This window comes from Abrus precatorius, unplaced genomic scaffold (assembly GCF_003935025.1).
Source record: "Abrus precatorius isolate BTA unplaced genomic scaffold, Abrus_2018 Scaffold4, whole genome shotgun sequence".
In the NCBI taxonomy this organism is placed as follows: domain Eukaryota; kingdom Viridiplantae; phylum Streptophyta; class Magnoliopsida; order Fabales; family Fabaceae; genus Abrus; species Abrus precatorius.
In genome coordinates this window covers 7,406,648-7,426,233 of record NW_020874384.1, presented here as the reverse complement: position 1 = coordinate 7,426,233, position 19,586 = coordinate 7,406,648, and the positions used below count along the sequence as shown (strand labels likewise).

The following is a 19,586-nucleotide window of genomic DNA, read 5'->3' as shown; positions in this document are numbered from 1 at the left end:
TTGTGTAACGTATCTTTTAGCTTTAAGAACCCCTCAACCTTTCTGTGATTAGGTGAGGATCAGAATAACTTTAAGAATGTTTGACTGCAAAGCCATTGATACTTAATTTGCTGTTTTATATCAGAATTCCCAATCTCACACTCTATCAATTGGTCTAAGCCGTCATTTTTATATCTATCTGAATTACCAAAATGTTTCTCAATCATAAGTCCAAATAACAGAAATTTTGGCACTATATATATAAATATAATTGATCATTGTTTATATTGAAATCATATTTTTTATACAACGAAATCTCCAACTAATCTTAGTGCTCCGGTTGCAACAGTTCATCTTCCTTTTACCAAACAAATGGATTTTATATATAATTTGTATCAGGTTTTTGAACACTGAACCAGATGGATACGCTACTCCCTGTTGGGAAACAATTAATGATAAATAATGGGAGCAAGCAACTAATCAATCGTTGTGTACACTATATCCCACATGGTATATAGTTTGATCATAGTTTAAATATAATTAAGAAGCATCCAAATGTACATATATCACGGCTCATGTCACTGCTTTCTTTGAATTGTCAACATTATTAACAATTCAACAACTTAAAATGAAGTTGGCGTCTTTATATATAATTAAAATATTTAGTTAATCTTATTTAATCCTGAAAAAGGAAATGCATGGTTGGATATACCAAGGCCACTCTTGCTCTACTCTCAAGTTAATCTTGTTATTCTATAATATAAGGAAGTGAAAGAGAGAGATTAAGGGCCGGTTTATGTATTGTGCAACGACACACGTATAATAAGAAATTTAAAATGAAGTTTCTTATTACCAAATGAAAGCCATTTTTTAAAAGTAATTTAGAGTATTTAATAAGATGCTGTAATAAGAAATTTAAAATAAAGTTTCTTATTACCAAATGAAAGCCATTTTTTAAAAGTCATTTAGAGTATTTAATAAGATGTTGTAATACTTTTATATAATTTTATGTGGATATACAATAAAAGAAAAAAAAATTTGATATCACAAGTGTGATTGAAAATTTATTTCAATTAATTTATAATTTATAAGTATATTTGATCAAAATAAAAATATTTAATAAGTAATTTATTTCATTAATTTATAATATTATTTAAATTTTTATTTTAATTCTTCAAGTAAATAGAAAATAAAATGAAACAGTAACATAAATTGGAGGATATATAGTATAATAAAATAATAAATTAGGTAATAAAAAAAGACAACGGAAGGTTATGAGTGAGATATAAAATAATAAAGAAGAAAGATAATTAAAATATTGATATTAGAGAAAATATTGGGATAAATATATAACTATAAAAAAAAGGGCATTTGATAGTTTAACAATGAATATATAATTATTAAAAAATATATAACAATAACATAGGTATAAAACTAGGAGTTGAAAATAATTATTATAATGATAAAAATAATTTTAAATTTAAAAAATAAATAAAAATTCTAATTAAATTTACCACTTTATTAATTTAAATTAATAATAATAAAAATTTTAAGGTTCTATTCTCTTTTTAAAAGCCAGTGATGATCACCTTACACAAACCTTGTGCATATCAAATGTGACCAAGCATTTTGGGTGTTAAGGTCGCATTTGTTCAAAATATTTTTTAATCTTAAAAATCATTTAAAAATAATAAGAATATAATTTTAAAATTTGTTTAATAACTGGTTAATTCTATTTAAAAGTTATTTTTAAATTAAAAGTTTTTTATAGTATATATGTTCTTAGATTCTAGTGTTTAATTGGAATAAAAAGAAGGAAATTTTTAAAAAAATTTATTTGAACAATCATTAAATATTTCTTTAATTAAAGAAAAAGGTCAAAATAAATTGAGAAGCTAAAATATCTACTTATATGGTGCCTTTATCTTTATACCTTATATGCATATTATGAGAGCAAGAAGAGTAAAAAAAAGAAAGAAATAGATTAAAACACTTTTTTTATAAAATGTGCTTGAGAATTACATTTTTTTAAAAAAAGAGAGGAGATAAATTTTTATTTTTAATTAATATTTGTAATATTATATTTTAAAATAAAAATAATAAATTAATGTAAATATAATAGATTATTTTTTATAAATATTATATAATTCTTTAAATTAGAAATATCATTCCTTCCCCCTCTAATTTGTTCTTGATGCAATAAACCGTGTTTTACGATATCTGACAAGTAGAAGTGACATCACGAATACAATAGTCAATTTGGCGGTTAAAAGGATGGTAAGGGTTGCCGGGGTTTTCTCCGATCATTACCTCATTATACACATTTACAAGTCACCTCTTTTGCTTTTGCAATTTAATATTATCTTATCTCCTCTTAATTTCCTTTAATTCGTTTAATCCAATTCACATATTCTTCCTCCCTTAGTACTTGTTTGCCTCATCTAAACTAATGTTTACGTTAGGGAAAGCAAATACTTTATTTTTGTTAGCTGGATTAGCAGAGATCTGTGACTGTTTAGTAGTTCAACTTACTAGCCCAAGAAAATCTTGTTTACAGTCCTGGGTCCATCAAAACCATGATTATTATCAGAGTTGGTATAAGGAAAAGATTTCAATTTTATATGTTTTCACATTGATAATAGCTTCTTCGTTTGTCCATTTATTTCGTCGTTTTCTTTTCCCCTTTTTCGAATGAATATGTGCTTAGCAGATATTATCTTCAATAACGTAAGAGTGAAATTTCAGAATTTGACACAATTTTCTCCATCAAATATGTGTTAGGCTTGTTTTCACGAATTTTATTGAATTAAAATGGTGAATAAGATTTTTAAAATGTAAGGATCACTGAAAACACTATTTTATTTGTATCACGTGATTAGGCAAGAGTTACAGAAACTCTATTCCCACTATGTTTAATTCGCAAACACAGCGTGGATAAAATTGCTGCCCTCCATAAACGTGTCTTTTCTTCTTTCTTTTTCTTTTTCTTTAATCTAAAATATAACTTAACTTGGTATCACCGAATTCTCATTTAATAGGATACGTTTCTCAATAATACAAGAAGCACACACTTAAATGAATTAAAAACAAACAAAGATAAGGAAGCAAAGCAAGTTGTTTGTTTTTACATGATAAGAAATTATATATATTAAATTTTTATTAAATATTATTATATAACTCTTTATGATGCATAAATGGTTACTGTTTTGGTTCTTTTGCAGCCTTGTTGAGGTAATTCTTGGCGAGTTGTGCAATGGTTGCCACTGGCTGGACAGAAACAAGCGAGGCGTTGGATGCATCCTCTTCCTTGAGTTCATACTCGATTGTAGATTTGATTATGCTCGACTCTTCACCTTTCTCAATTACTTCAAAACGAACTCTAAAGAGAGTGAATCCCAACTCCAAGTACCCTCCTTCCACTACCTCTGTTTCTTTTATGCGCTTCTCATTATCAATCTTGGTGAACTTCTCTTTGTAAACAGCAGGTCCAGGCACACCTGATTCAACTCCAACCAAACACAATCAATAACAAAAATTATATATATAATATATTGATTAATATGTGTTTGAGATTGTTACCTGGAGCGAAACTTAGCTTGAGGACAGTGCCAACCCCTCCATCTCCTTGGGTTAACTCAACCTTGTGGAACAGTTCAGGCAACTCTTGCTCAACGAGTTTTCCTATTCGAAGGGTACCAAAGAGATCCCATGCCTCACTTGCCGGCACGTGCAGCTCTAGCTCATGCTCAAGTTGCCCAAACATCTTCTCTCTCTTCAAAACGCAGTTCAAGTGTTTATGTGAAGTATACCAACTCGCCATAGAAATATCCGATATTTTACGTATGTGAAGACAAGTGCTGCAGGCTTAGAATCTATGCTTTAGTTGGGTGCCAATATGCCTTTCATACCATGTCACGACAACTACGTCCTAGATTTTTTTAAAATAAGAAAACATCCAATTGCAGGCCCTTCCATTTTTTTTATTTAATTAAGTCCTTTGTAGTGTCCAAATGACGGTTATCTCTCATCAATAATTGTGAAAGTACCCTTTTTATTATTAATTAAAATTTATTAAAAATTGAAAAATATTAAAAGAAACATCAATTTAAAAATAAAAAGTGAAATCAAATATACTTTTTAATAAATTGTAGTTAATAAAAAAATTATAATAAAAAGTATGTTAAAAAATGTGTTGACAGTATTATTATTATTATTTTTTTTAATGAATAGTCACCGAATCAATTTGTTTATGTATATCTATGTCGGATGTGTCTATAGTAGTGTATTCGCTTTTTTTATTTTAATATTATAAAAAAAAACAAATTAAAAGAATTGTGAAAGTAATTAAAATTTATTAAAAATTGAAAAATATTAAAAGAAATATTAATTTAAAAATAAAAATGTGAAATCAAATATATTTTTTATAATTTTTAATAAATTTTTGTTAATAATAAAAAATATGTTAAAAAATATACAGACAATATTATTATTATTGTCTAATGAATAGGCACCGAATCAATTTGTTTATGCATATCTATGTCCGATGTGTCTACTAGTAGTGTATTTATTATCACACCCACTTGTATGTTTATATTTTTAAATAATTTTTATTTAAAATAATTTTTATAATTATATTAATAATAAAAATATTTTATAAAAATTTCAATTAAAATAAAAATAAACATATAAATATAATAACAAACACTTTTTTTAGTTTATAAAATGATTATTCAAACTACTTTTTGAGTGCAAAATTGATAAAAGAAATAAAAAGATAAATAAGTAAATAATGATGAAAATATAATAAAAATGCATATAAAAATAGTGTAAAAATATAAACATATATTTATTGTTGATTGAAAAATATATCTTATTTTGTGAAGAAATATTAGTTGAGTTACACATTACATGGACAACGCATGACACAATTCTATGTAGTGCATTGGGATAAAAATAAGTTAAGTTATGATAGATTTTATATAAAAAGGTTTGACCTATTTAATAATTTTAAAATATATGTTTAACTTATTATTATTTTTTATTTAATTTAGTCTCATATTTTTAAGAGTTTATTTTAATCTGTTAGTCTTTTCAATAGTCTATTTCATATTGAAACTTTAATATATATATATATATATATATATATATATATTTATTTATTGCTCTTAATTAAAAAATATATTTTGTTAACCTAAATAAAATATAGTAAAAAGAGTTATATATAATATAAACAAATATAAAAAAGATAATTGATAAAATAAACTATTGTTGTAATTAAAAAATAAATGCAAATTAGTATTATGCATATAAAATAAATCAAATAACAATAATACAAAAGACTTACGTAAGAAATACTCTTCAACTCAAAAATGATTAAGGTTTCTAATTTAAGATTTTATTTATTTTAAAATTTAATTTATTTAATATAATATTATATTATTTTTATGTAAATTTATTTAATATATTATTATAAATTTTATGAATTTTAAATAAGTTATTTTAATAGATCTAATAAACTTTTTTTTAATCTCAATCTGACTTATTTAATTAATTAATTTTTAAAAAAATTTAAATTAAGTCTATGACTTAAATAGGCTCAGTCCACTAGACTTTAAAAAGGTTAACTATAAAGCTTCTGTCAAATAGCTTAACTTATTTCTATCCTCAATTATGTGTGTATAATTTTATAAATTTAAAATATTTTTATTTTATATTATTGTTTAGAAATTAATTTTTAGCATATAAAATATTTTTTATGTTTTCAATATAATGAATGATTATTTTTTTAATAAAATCTTATCAATTTTAAATGTTAAAATTTAACTTTAAATTTAATATTAATAGTTTTTAAAATTATGCAAACTCTGCCAATAAAATTTAGAAAAACAAAGCAATAAAAGGGTAATAAATTAAAGCTTGACATATTAAGTAAATAACTTAATCAAATAATTTTATATTTTTAATAAAATAAAAATTTATCCATAAGCTTGATTATAAACTCTATTGAAATACATTAGGATATATTTTAATTTTTTAAAACTTGTAAGCAATTCCTTAAGTCATCTTCTTTTTTTCCTTTTTCTTTTCTCAATTTGCATGTTGGTTCCTTGACTTATCAGAAACAGCTTTGTTTTTAATCACTACGTGCTTTTTTACAGAAGCGTTATATGGAATCAATTTTTCACCGTAAGAGTTTGAAAGTAAAATTTATAATTAAAATTAATTTAAGCATATTTATTAACTAGGAGATTACACTTATATTAATATATAATTTTATTTTTATTTTAAAAATTTATGAATTAAGAAAATTATTAAAAAAAATATCTTCCTCTTTTTTCTTTTTTTTTAAGAGTCAAACTCCTAAATATATCTTTAAATTTTAAAACTTTATAAAACTTAACTTAATTTATTTCACTTGCACCCACGTTTGATATTGAGATTTGTAATATACAGAATAAGGGAATCGTTTGTACAACATAATACATCATTTTTATATGAGAATATTTATTTAAGTAATTAATTCTTTTCTACATTTGCACTCATAATATAAGTGTAATTTAATGTTTTAAAATTTGAACATAATAATCAATTTTTTTTTTTTGCTAATAACATAATAATCACTTTAAACAATCAATGAATCGAACCATATATGAAATAATTATGTTTATAGTTAATTAGTTCTTACTTATTCTCTCTCTGGTTGGACTATTAATGTACTTTTATTTGTTGACTTAATCAACTCTTGACTTATAAGTCTTGCTGGTTTGATATCTAATTCGATTCTTGAAACATTGCATAAATATTAAAGGAAAACCCATAAAATGTTATCTTCTTCATTATTATTTATGATGGAATTAATCATTTTTTTAATATGTATTTGTAGCATCTTTAGATATCTAATAATAGATAAAACTTGATGTAACTAATAAAATAGCATAAAATGATATAAGATAAATTTATTATATGATTATTTAAATAATTTTTTTTTATGAAATAGATTAAAACTTTATTTTATGTTTTCAGGAAGTAAATGAAATGATAAAATGATAGTTGGTTTTATTTCATCTTACCCAACACCTCAAATTAAAAGAAAGAAAAATAAAAAAAGTGTTAAATAAAATAAACCATATTTTTAACAACTAGAAAAGGTTATTATGTCACTGCATATTTATAATACCTTTTTTCGAACACGTTTAATATTATTATTTATTACGAAAAAATAACGTGAATCCTTGTAAACAACGCGAGTCTCATATTTAATTTCTTATTTAATAGATTTCATATAAATTTTATTTATTAAATAAAAAATAGTATACATGCAGCATGCTACTAATATTTATCATAACAGCTAATACCATTCCACCTTATTTAACATAATTTCATCCTTTTTCGTGAATCGAATCACATGCCTATATACCTCTTCAACGACTAGACAAAAGCATGTATATCATAAAACTTTTGAATGTCCAATGCTTATTAAGCAAATTCTTTCCTTTAGATTTCCTAAAAATAAATCCATGAAGCGAATATTTCCCATCACTAAAGATATTTTCTTGGTGTCACAAAAGTGGATCAACAAGAAACTATATATAGCAAAGGAGTAAACTCATCAAAGCTTCATTGCCTTCAACAATCACCATTTAGCAGAATTTGCGTTAGTGTGTGTTCACAATTAATCATAAGCAGCATCCAATTAATGTGATGCCTTCTCTCACTTATTTTTCTGCCTCAGCTACGTACCATAATTGGCAAAGTGTATTTCCTTTCTTGTAAACCTCTTCTATGTGACACATAATTTCGTCCTTCCACTTACACAGCAGATAAAAGCTATAATTCTGTGTGCCCATGAATAAGCATGTTTCATTTCATAGTCTCAATCAATTGAAATGGCGACTCCCAATTCAACATGTCCACCACCAATGGAGGCCACGTCCAATGGAGCGTTTCAACATGAAAACCCCTTGGATTATGCACTTCCCCTTTTAATTGTTCAGATGTGTTTGGTTGTGATCTTCACCAGATTCCTTGCATTCCTTTGCCAACCTCTAAGACAACCCAGAGTTATTGCAGAGGTCATTGTAAGTTTTCTTTTCCCTATTGATAGGACATTATTATGTATATATATATATATATATATATATATAGAGAGAGAGAGAGAGAGAGTATAATTTAGAGTTACACCCTTCATTGTTTTGTTTTCTTTAATGAATAATAAATACCTTGCTTATCATAAAAAGAGTCTTGTTGCATCATTTTCTTATTGCATTCACCTGTGTCAAACTCAATCCCCAAATTATTATCATGATGGCCATTTGAATTCCTTTTTATTCTAACTCATGCAAAAAGTCTAACGCGGAGTTGGATGCATCTTGCATTGGAAAATAAATGCAGGGAGGAATACTACTTGGACCATCAGCAATTGGAAGGAATGAGAAATTCCTGCATACAATATTTCCCAAGAGAAGCTTAACTGTGCTGGAAACAGTTGCCAATATTGGCCTCCTATTCTTCTTGTTTCTGGTGGGTCTAGAGCTTGACATGCGTTCTTTACGCAGAACTGGTCATAAGGCATTGGGTATTGCCATTGCTGGAATCACATTCCCTTTTGTTCTTGGCATTGGCACATCATTTGCTCTTCGAGCCACCATATCCAAAAATGTTGATTCAGCCTCATTCCTTGTCTTCATGGGTGTTGCTCTCTCAATCACTGCTTTTCCCGTCCTTGCTCGTATCTTAGCTGAGCTCAAACTCCTCACAACTGATGTTGGTCGCATAGCAATGTCTGCAGCTGCTGTTAATGATGTTGCTGCATGGATACTACTTGCTCTTGCTATAGCTCTATCAGGCTCTGAGACAACACCTATAGTTTCTTTATGGGTCTTGCTTTGTGGTCTCGCTTTTGTCCTCTTTGCTATCTTTGTCATAAAGCCCTTGCTTGCAATGATGGCTAATCGTTCACCTGAGGGTGAACCAGTGCAGGAGATTTTCATATGCATCACCTTGACAGTAGTCTTGGCTTGCAGTTTTGTCACTGATACTATTGGCATTCATGCACTCTTTGGTGCTTTTGCAGTTGGCATAGTTATGCCCAAAGATGGTCCCTTTGCCGGGGTTTTGATCGAGAAGATAGAGGACCTCGTAATGAGCCTTTTCTTGCCACTCTATTTTGTGTCAAGTGGTTTGAAGACTAATGTTGCAACCATAAGTGGTGCACTTTCTTGGGGATTACTTGCCCTTGTTATATTCACTGCTTGCTTTGGAAAGATCATTGGCACATTCGTTGTGTCAATGTTATGTAAGGTGCCTTTTAGAGAATCCTTGGCCCTTGGATTTCTCATGAACACAAAGGGCTTGGTGGAGCTCATTGTCCTTAACATTGGCAAGGATCGAAAGGTATCTTCCATGCACATTAATTAACAAAAGCAACTCATTCAGTTTGAAGTAACCAATCATATATATATATTTGATGCAAATGGGCAGGTACTGAACGACCAAGCATTTGCAATTTGTGTTGTGATGGCACTGGTCACCACTTTCATTACCACTCCAATAGTGATGGCAGTGTATAAACCAGCTCGTAGGGGATCACCTTACAAGCATAAAACAGTTCAGCGCAATGATCCTGACTCGGAGCTTCGGGTGCTAGCATGCTTCCACAGTACACGCAGCATTACTACCTTGATCAATCTAATAGAGTCATCACGGGGAACCCGAAAACGAGGAAAGCTTTGTGTGTATGCCATGCACTTGATGGAACTATCAGAGCGACCTTCAGCCATCACAATGGTTCACACGGCACGTAACAATGGCATGCCATTTTGGAACAAAAAATATAACAATAGAGATCAAGTGGTCATTGCATTTCAGGCTTATGGTCATCTAAGTAGTGTCAATGTTCGTCCCATGACTGCCATATCAGCTTTCAACAACATTCATGAAGACATTTGTACTAGTGCACACCAAAAGCGGGTAGCAATCATTCTCCTCCCTTTCCACAAACACCAACGTGTTGATGGGTCTATGGAGTCATTGGGAAACTCATTACATGTAATGAATGGTCTTGTGCTTACCCATGCTTCTTGTTCTGTGGCAATTTTGGTTGATCGTGGGCTTGGAGGGACAACCCAAGTCCAAGCTAGTGAAGTGTACTTCAATGTTGCTGTGGCCTTCTTTGGAGGGAGTGATGACCGTGAAGCACTTGCCTATGGAATGAGAATGGCCGAACATCCTGGGATTTTGCTAAGTGTTGTTAAGTTTATTGCTCCATCTGGGATGACGTTGGCTTTTGGAGCCAAATTGGTTGGTGTAACAGCCAACAACGACAAGAAATTAATAAATGTGGGTGTGGCTGGTGACACTACCCAAGATGAAGATAAACAAGAGGATGAAAAATTTTGGTCTGTGTTCTTAAGTGCATGCTGCAAGAGTGGAGGGTCAATAATATATGAGGATAGGTTGGTGGAAAGCAGAGAAGATGTTGTATCTGTATTGAGTGAAAGGACTAGGAGCAATCTTATTTTGGTAGGTAGAATGCCACCAGTGGCACCTTTGATAGACATAAGTGATTGTCCAGAGCTTGGTCCTGTTGGAAGCTACTTGGCTTCTTCTGAGTTTTCCACTTCTGCATCAGTTTTAGTATTTCAACAATACAATCCCAAAACGGACAAATACCCATTGGTTATGGAGATTTCTGATTACTCAAATATGCCAGACACGCCCATGAATTCTCCATAGAGGTGATCATAGAACATGCATATGCTGTATATTATATAGGATCAAGAGTTGTTTCTGATGTTACTGACTCCAAAACCAGATAAGTAATGACGATGTGTAGTTACCTCTCTGGTTTGCCGATTTTAGACTTAGAAACCAAATAAAAATAGTAGACCAATTCTGAAGTTTGAGGTGATTTGTCTTTAGAATTTGAGATGCCATTTCTACTTCCATTATTTTGGCTTAAGCGAGGTTTACAATGATCAACAGAATAACCTTTTAAGAACTTTTAAGAACAGAGGAGTGCTAGTAACACAATTTATAACACATTCTTTCTAACTCTGTAATTGAAATTTTTGAAAATTACAAAATTATGAGCAGGATTTGTTAAAGTAATTAAGAATGAGACCCATGTAATTTTGTAATTTTTGTTAAATTTCATTCAATAATAAAGAGCATGTCTTAGTGTGTTAAAATATGTAAGCAGTGGGTATTATTGGTTTCAACACTGGAAATAACAAACATTAGTTAAAAAAAATAAAGAATTAAACAGAGTCATAGGCAATACATTCATTTGCCAGGATTCTCTTATTCTGTGTTGCTCACACAAGATAATGGCTTTCTTTGCACTTTGCCCACCTCCACTTAAAGCCACTTGATAGAGTACCAAATATGAGTAATATATATCATGAAGCAGTACAAGACATGGATCAGCTGTGGGCTCAATTCATGGGAAGCCCAAAATAGGGAAAGTGTTAAAGTAAGAAAAAGTGTGTTAGGGGTGAGACTTAGCTACATGTTCCTGACCTGGTCAATTGGTTATTACACCTTGACTCTGTTTTTTTCTTTTGTAGGAGCTGAGGCTCATCATCTTTAGTTTCATCAGTAATGTCTCCTTTTATATCATTCTGTTCCTATCACCACTAAAAGCTCTATAATATGTGAAATGGAAATTATGATTCTTCAAATGATTTATTTATGGATAAATGAAACTGCAAAAAGATACCCAAGTGGCATGCATAAACGATGTGTAATATAAGGCCATCAAAATTTGAAACGAAAAAGGAAGTGAAAAGGCAGAGCATATACTACAGCATTATATTAAATTCTAACGCTGAAAATCAGTCAATAATCACTTTGACAAATGCATTACTGGTATGTTTATTTCTGCATCTTTATGCTGTGGATATGTGTATTTCTTAAGCAGTTAAGAGTAGCTTATGAATCCATGTATATGCTATGCAATATTAATTGATATCCAAACACGAATTACAAACTATGGTAGTGGAAGATTATGACAAAAAAAAAATATATGGGAGAATTTAAATTTAAAATATTTTATTTGAATTAAAAAAACTTTCAAATTTTTAAGAATGAGTAAAGATTTATAATATAAAAAGGGGCAAGATTTTTTTACACCAGTGTAAATCTAAAACTTTTAACCATTCATCTAACTTATATTTAATGGCTACATTTTATAACACTATTTAACTTATACTCAGTTTTTCTCTCACACTAACCTTATTTAATGTGTTATAAATTAAATTATAACACATTAAATTATTTTTAAGAAGTGAGATATAACACATTAAATAAGATTAATGAAAAAAAAATTGAGTATAAATCAAACAGTGTTATAAAATGTAGCTTTTAGATGTAAGTTAGATTAATAGTTAAGATTGAGTGTAAGAGTTTTAAACTTATAAGGGTGTAGAAAGATTTTATCCTATATAAGAATATGGATGAAAATAATTCACTATTTTTGTAAAGAGCATATGATCTAACTTATTTTAAGTTTATATCATGTCAAATTTATTAACTAAATAAACTAAGTAAAATTTTTATTAAATTATATTAAATATCATTTAGTTTTAATATATATTTTTAACAAATAATTAATATTAGCAATTATTGTAACTAAAGTTCTTCTATTAAAAATATTGAAATTATTGTAATATTTAGTTTATAAAAATTACTTTTAAGAAATAATAATAAAGTTATTACAGTAATTCATTAGCAAAAATTATTCCTAACAAGAATACTATTGGAATAAATAATTAATAAAAATATTTTCAAGCTATTTACATTTTTTATAATAATAATTATTATTATAAATATAATATTTTAAAGTTATATATATATATATAAAGGTCAAGCTAACATGAGTTAGCAAAATGAGTAGGTGTTTTTTTTAAAACATTAAATATATTTTAAAAAACATAAACGATTCAGATTTTTAACATGTAACTTAATAATATCAATTTTTATATATTTACAATTTAATTCTATGTGAAAATCTATAAAATTGTTCTTTGAACTTTCAAAATTTGTTATTTTTTTTCAAGTTACATAACTTATATGTAAAAATGGAAACAGGTTAAGTTAGGTCAAGCTTCATTATAAATAGGTCAGACTTATAACATAATTATTAAGCTTAAACTTGACTTGTTATTTGTTAAAGGTTTTATTTTCAGCTTAGTCTGACCTGTTTAAATAGTCTAACTTAGCCTAAAGCTTGTTAACAAAATCTGTTACAAAAAAATCTTTTAATAGGCCATTAAGTTTAGGTCAAAAAACATGTCCAGGCTAACAAACACGCAATAAATAGGTCATAAACATGCTTTTATCTTTTAAGTACTGATTTTTGAATAATAATAATATTAATATTATTATATATATATATAGTAACAGACAAGCCTATTAAGCTTAATAAGATTTGTAAACAGCTTAAACTTGACCTATTTATTTAAACAGACCTTAAAAAAAGTTTAAGTCTTATTTATTTATTAAAGAGATCAGGCCAAGTTAGACCTAAAGCAGGCTAGGTCGTAGGTTCCTGACAATCCATTTGGCATGTTCCATCCCTACTTGTATGTATCCAATATCTAAGTTGTGATTTTAAGAATGTATGTATTTACATGCATTGATCGAGTTTTAATTTATAATAAAAATTAACTTTTAAATTAATAGAACTTTGAATATTATTTTAGGGTTCTTCACAAATCTCATGTATGAAGTTAATAGTTTTTAAAATTAAAACTTTTATATTCACTCTCACTCACTCTCAGTTCATAATAAAAATGAGTTTTTATATTAATAGATTACTAAATTTTCTTTTAAATCTTTCTTATGCCTTCCTTCCATAATAGTTGCTTTTGCATTGCACAATTTTTATAATTTTCGTTTAAGCCATTTTTTGCTAGCTTAAGCAAAAATTGCCAGAGAAAAATTACTCACTAAAATTATTTAGCTTAAATCACATAAAATATTATAATATTTGCTTAAGCAAATAATATTTGACTTAAGCAACATTATATTAATTTAAGTCAATTTTGACAAAATTTTTAAGTTCATTACTATCTATAATTTGCTTTCGCAAATAATGTGTAGCTTAAGTAAAAATTATAGTGAATGAATTGTCTTTTTATCATTCAATTATATCTCTTTAGTCATTGTTCTTGTTTTAATCATACCAAAATGTTAATTTTTAAAATAATTAAAATGAATATATAATATTTTTAAATTTAATTGATTTCACTAACAAAAATTACAAGTCAAAATATGACAATACAAATAGAATATGATTACTTAAATTTAGGATAGATTTAAAAAATATATTTGTATACTACTTAAGATGGGTAAATAAAAAAGAATTGTAATAAAATAAGTAAAAATTGAAATAGTATTTTAGACAAGTATTACTTAATTTTATTTAATCTTTTATTTTGAATATTTTTTTTAGATTTTTATTATTTAAATTTTTATTATAAGCATTTAATTTATCGTTAAATTACTTATAAAAATATAAAAAAATTTAAACCTGCTTCATAAACAAATATAAAAGTTAAATTTGAGCAAATACGATAAAATTTTACGTGAATGAATAATTATATCTTTAAATGATAATTTTCTTAAAAATATTTTAAAAGATTTATTTTAAATATTTAAATGATTAAAATTTTAAATCTCTAAAATTTATTAAATATAAAATTATAAATACTATAATTTTAAAAGTAAAGTACTTTTACTTGCTTATTTATAACTAAGTCTCTAATTCACGGTAAATATTAAATTTATAACGTTGAGCGCACTACTTTAATTATTTATTTAAAAATAGGATTAAAAAGAAATTATAATTTACGCTAAATAGATGAAATTTCTAAATTCTCTATTGACTTAAACCCTAGCAGCGTTATTCTGTTGACCCTCGGCATTCTCTCCGTCGCAGTGGAGCTCTCTTGATCGGTGAGATTTTCGTCTTTTCTCTATTGCGAGTTCTCTGTAATCTCTCTCTGAAACGGTACCAAACTCAAGAGGGAAGTCACTATAATGGCCCCATTCGAATGCAAAATTAGATACAGCTATAGTGTTGTTATACATACAATCTCCCAATGAAGTAGTAATTAAATTATTTGCAGGGATTTCAGTAAGCTCTGCCAATCCTGGTTTTGAGCTTTACCAATGGCTGATGATTCGGGTAAAGGAGTTGAAAATGGTTCTTTGAACTCAGTACAAGTAGAGAAGCCTCAGATTGAGCCCATAAGATTGCCCACAGTTGAGGAAATTCGTGGTCAAGACATTTGGAACAATTGTGCAGTTCGCAGTGTTGTTAGTGGAGTCATGGGTGAGTCATTCAATCCTTACCTTTTATGTTTTTTTGTTTTCCCATTACATTTTATCTTATATTTCACCACTGCATAAATTGTATTAAGATTCTCCAAATGTTTATGCAATTCTTTTGCAAGTTTGGTGCTTCTTTGTCAAGGATCAAATGATGCCGAGGCTATCTGAACTTGTCCTTGTTTAGTTGTTTAACAATGAAGAGCCAATGAATGGGCTCTGTTAGGTTTTGTGACAATTTCTTATGTATTGCATTGAGAACAAGTTTACGATTTATGGAGTATAGTTGGAACTAAAACAGAAATTCCTAGAGAATAGTGATCTGATCTATTCCCATGATTCATGGATCAAATATTCTAACAACATGAAATACTGATCTGAGATACAAGGAGAAAATAACAGAATTTGCTACATAAGGATGCTTCAACTCTGCATATTATTTACAATTCTTACCCTCTACCTCAAGCTGGTGAGTGTATATTATCCATTCCCTGCTTGATCACAATATTTTGAATGAAAGACCTTATAACCCTTTGTTAGTACATTTACAAGCTGGCCTATATGTGTGCAAATTGTTCCATTATCTAACTTCTCCTTGATGAATTGCACTGGACTGTGTGCAATGTCTATAGTAAAATTGAAAAATAGTTTGGTTTCATGGGTCTGCTCCATGTAACCCTCAAATCTTCTAAGTTTATCTTACAGTTTCATCCACTGCGATTCATAAATTCCCAGGGCCATCACTCAAATTCTGCATCTGCCCAAGACCGTGCAACTATATTTTGTTTCTTGCTCCTCTGTTTAACTAAATTTCCTCCAAAGTCCAATACCAAGATGTGCAACCCTTACTATCAATTAATCATGCACAAAGCATCTTTGTAACTTCCATCACCATTTCACAACCCCTTTTGAATAGGCTGCTCTTACAGAAGTAATTTTAGGTACGTAGTAGTTAGTATGCAGTGGATAGCTTTTTGATGGGATTTTTAGGATAATGCATTAATTGACTCATTATCATTCATACCATTGCTTCACTCAGTTCATGATCCTGTTCAATAGGTGATTCTCAAGGCTTACACCCTAGTAAGCACTACTAAGCACTTCCTTAGGTACTCCATGCCTCTAGATCAGTTCCTGTAACATCATCTACATAGGTGATTAGTACAGTAGCCCCTGCCAAGGATGAGTGTTTACTATAATAAACAAGGTATCATCATCACCTCGACTTTGTTTGCATCCCATATTCTTCATAACTGCTGCAAATCTGCCAAATCGTGCCCTGCATGACTGTTTCAGTAGTTCAAGGTCTTTCTAAGCTTACATACTTTATCTCCAAGGCTTTAACATAATCAAACTTGGGAGGTTAGCTCCATATCAAATATGTCATTTAATAAACTAAAGCTATATTATAAATTATGCCAGCTGTTGAGATGCATATGGTAAAAAATGTGTTTCTTGGGATTCGTGTGATGTTTTAGGAGGTGGACTTGGCATATTCATGGGTTTATTTCTTGGAGCTCTTGACAACCCACTGATGCAGGAGGAAATGACTGGCAGACAACAGCTTATATATCAAGCAAAGCAGATGGGACGAAGGAGTTGGAGTTCAGCCAAAGCATTTGCTGTTATGGGTTTCATTTTCTCAGCTGCTGAATGTGTTGTCGAGAAGGTTTAATGGATTTGTGAAATCAAAATAGATATTTAAATTAAGCATGTAAGGTTCATTCTTCTTCTTACCATCCTGGTCCTTGATTTTTTTTTTTCCCTAGGCTCGAGCAAAACACGACACAACAAATACCATTGTTGCTGGATGTGTTACTGGAGGTGCAATATCAGCAAAAGGTAACTCTTTTTTCCATTGAATTTCTGTCATTCTTATTATGTTTTTGTTTCTCTTAATCTATATTTGACATATATGGGCATATAAGGCCTGGTGAGGCATTTACAGAACATACTTGGAAACCTTACACCTTGATCAAGGATACTGCTAGATTCTTGTTTGATTTGCATCTAAGATGCACTTTGGGAAGTGGTTTAGCTTTTGCAGATATATTATTAAGAAATCATATTTTTTTCTTAATATTTTCTATACTTGGAGGAATATGTTTATGCAACATCTCTGAGGAGTATGATGCTTTTCAAATATAGCTAGTTCTTGTATTTTGGGCTAACCAAATAATGTTTACAAAAGCTAATGCCGTCTGATTATTTCATTGATCTCTTCTCTCCCCATAGTATCAATGTCATCATTTGCTGAAGAAAATCAGCAAATGGTGTTTTCACACCCTTTAGTGTGTATATATAATGGGAAGGGAAGAGAGAGAAAGTAATAGATGTGATGGGAATGGAAGAGAGAGATAAAGGTATAAAATGAGTGAAAAAAATTAGGGTGTGAAAGGAAGAAAATTGTGTACAGCCTGCACAGATGAAAAACAAAAAAGGATAATGCACCGTAAACCATGAATCTGTTGTCTGCCTATTTTCTCTATGATAACTATTAATGTTTCCACTGTTGCTGTGTGGTTCTAGGTGGCCCAAAAGCTGCATGTGCTGGTTGTGCTGGCTTTGCGGCATTCTCCGTGGTAATAGAGAAATTTTTAGAGAGGCATGAGTAAATGAATTGACGTCAATCAATTTTGTATTTTTTAATGAATAGTTCTTCTGAGTTATTGGTTAAATCATTTGCCCATTTGACATGGGACGTTATAGGGAGCACACAAATTGCATTACTTGTTTCACATCAATAATTTGTATGTATACAATGTCATTGGCGAATTCATCCTCCAACAAGGGAAAGCTCTGATGTAATGATATGATCTAGTATTAAGTAATTGAAATAATTTTTTTTCCACTTTATGCATTCTTATGTCTGAATGATTATATGGTGTATACTTGCTAAAATTCACTGTTGTCAATATCTATTTGACTACTGGGCAATGTTGAATGTGGTTAGGCAAGTGATGATATATTAATAATCTATCGTTTATAGGTCAGTTTTTTAGAAGTCCTCTGAGTTCCATTGTCCAGGCGTGCATTAACTTTTAATTCGAGGAAATGGTATCTTTTGTCTTCACTTTGAATTCAGACTTAACAATTTTGTCTCACGGGTTTTATTTGTTTTAGTTTTGCCTTAAAAGTTGCTTTCCGTTTTTCTTACATTACTTCGACCGATTGACGTACTGAAATAACCTTTATTTGGCCCACTCGGATGATCTAATCATTACATGCGTTCTTGATAGATAAATATTTAAAATCTAGCCTCCAATTCGGATCCGGATCCCTTCATGTTCGATTTCGAACATGAGGGTCATGTTGGTGTAAATTTGTAATTTCGCTTAAGCAAAATTTTGTTGGCTTAAGCGAGCGTATAAATTTATACCAATATGACCCTTATGTTCGATTTCGAACATGAGGGGATCCTTTTCTGTATCTTGTGCTATTTTGGATTTAATAGCATGGTACTTATGTTTTGCTTCAGCTCCAAATTCAAAATCAATCTATTATGAATCAAAGCTATTCATCAACAGAAAAAAGAAAATTCAACCGTACCCTATGGCCTTTTAAAAATAATGATGGGATGTAGGGGACTCGGTACAATCTAGATTGATGTATTTATTTAAAAAAAAAGAAGCATTAAGTCCTACAAAAGGCTTGTTCGGATGCAAAAAAGGCGAGAATTCAATCAATTAAGCAAGGAAAGTGCATTTCGAAGTTCATCCACATTATTTTTAAAACCATTAACCTGATTTTCTACCTGTGAAGTGTTAACACGCATTTAGACAATCAGACGATGTTTCAGAAATTGAAAACAACTTGAGACATCAATGAGTCAATAAAATATAGGGAGGGATCAACCAAATTATAAGCCCGTCAGCATGACTCGATCGACTAATATAATGCTTGTTTATGGTGTGACCTCTTGCTGCAATTGCAATTCTGGAGAAAGGAGGAAAATGTGCCTTTCATTCAACGTATTCTCAATCAAATTTATATCAGCCATTCAATTTGCATTGAACATAAGGCACTATGGGAAGAATCTCAAACACAAATTATTTGTATGGTCTATTCATCGTTAGGAAAAGCTCACAAGTCACAATAAACTTTCATGGGAAGGGGAAAGGGAAAAAGAAAGGAGTTTGAGTGCCTTATGAATTTGAATCAGCAAATTCTCATTACACACATCATAACTCTACATTATCAGTTATCCCAATCGTACATAAATATGCAACTATTACTATTTACTCCAAGACATGGTTTGTATTAAAAAGAATCAA

General features: G+C 29.4%; 3 protein-coding genes across 8 annotated transcripts; 2 read left to right on the top strand and 1 right to left on the bottom strand.

The window, feature by feature from the left end:
- Positions 1-2,994: 2,994 nt before the first annotated feature.
- On the bottom strand, positions 2,995-3,821 carry LOC113865782 (S-norcoclaurine synthase 2-like). The gene is made up of 2 exons (XM_027500525.1): positions 3,559-3,821; positions 2,995-3,476 (listed from the first exon to the last, which is right to left on the bottom strand). The coding sequence occupies exons 1-2, from the start codon at positions 3,797-3,799 to the stop codon at positions 3,178-3,180; spliced, it is 540 nt and encodes a 179-aa protein (XP_027356326.1). The 5' UTR covers positions 3,800-3,821; the 3' UTR covers positions 2,995-3,177.
- A 4,044-nt stretch (positions 3,822-7,865) lies between these two features.
- Positions 7,866-10,713, top strand: LOC113866055 (cation/H(+) antiporter 19-like). The gene is made up of 3 exons (XM_027500945.1): positions 7,866-8,057; positions 8,371-9,372; positions 9,460-10,713. The coding sequence occupies exons 1-3, from the start codon at positions 7,866-7,868 to the stop codon at positions 10,711-10,713; spliced, it is 2,448 nt and encodes an 815-aa protein (XP_027356746.1).
- A 4,152-nt stretch (positions 10,714-14,865) lies between these two features.
- On the top strand, positions 14,866-18,302 carry LOC113865283 (mitochondrial import inner membrane translocase subunit TIM22-4). 6 transcript variants are annotated; one of them, XM_027499734.1, is made up of 6 exons: positions 14,870-14,937; positions 15,111-15,316; positions 16,791-16,981; positions 17,082-17,154; positions 17,548-17,675; positions 17,842-18,092. In XM_027499734.1, the coding sequence occupies exons 2-5, from the start codon at positions 15,154-15,156 to the stop codon at positions 17,640-17,642; spliced, it is 522 nt and encodes a 173-aa protein (XP_027355535.1). In that variant the 5' UTR covers positions 14,870-14,937; positions 15,111-15,153; the 3' UTR covers positions 17,643-17,675; positions 17,842-18,092. The 6 variants fall into 6 exon arrangements, with proteins under 6 accessions (XP_027355540.1, XP_027355535.1, XP_027355534.1 ...); XM_027499737.1 differs by having other exon boundaries at positions 14,907-14,992; positions 15,120-15,316; XM_027499735.1 differs by lacking the exon at positions 14,870-14,937 and adding an exon at positions 14,973-14,992.
- The last annotated feature ends 1,284 nt before the right edge of the window (positions 18,303-19,586 follow it).

Coding starts and splice junctions, on each gene's coding strand:
- LOC113866055 (XM_027500945.1), top strand. CDS start 7,866: ATGGCGACTCCCAATTCAACATGTCCACCACCAATGGAGGCCACGTCC. Junction 8,058..8,370: donor GAGTTATTGCAGAGGTCATT/GTAAGTTTTCTT, acceptor AAATAAATGCAG/GGAGGAATACTACTTGGACC. Junction 9,373..9,459: donor ACATTGGCAAGGATCGAAAG/GTATCTTCCATG, acceptor GCAAATGGGCAG/GTACTGAACGACCAAGCATT.
- LOC113865283 (XM_027499734.1), top strand. CDS start 15,154: ATGGCTGATGATTCGGGTAAAGGAGTTGAAAATGGTTCTTTGAACTCA. Junction 15,317..16,790: donor TGTTGTTAGTGGAGTCATGG/GTGAGTCATTCA, acceptor GTGATGTTTTAG/GAGGTGGACTTGGCATATTC. Junction 16,982..17,081: donor CTGAATGTGTTGTCGAGAAG/GTTTAATGGATT, acceptor TTTTTTCCCTAG/GCTCGAGCAAAACACGACAC.
- LOC113865782 (XM_027500525.1), bottom strand. CDS start 3,799: ATGGCGAGTTGGTATACTTCACATAAACACTTGAACTGCGTTTTGAAG. Junction 3,477..3,558: donor CAAGCTAAGTTTCGCTCCAG/GTAACAATCTCA, acceptor GAGTTGAATCAG/GTGTGCCTGGACCTGCTGTT.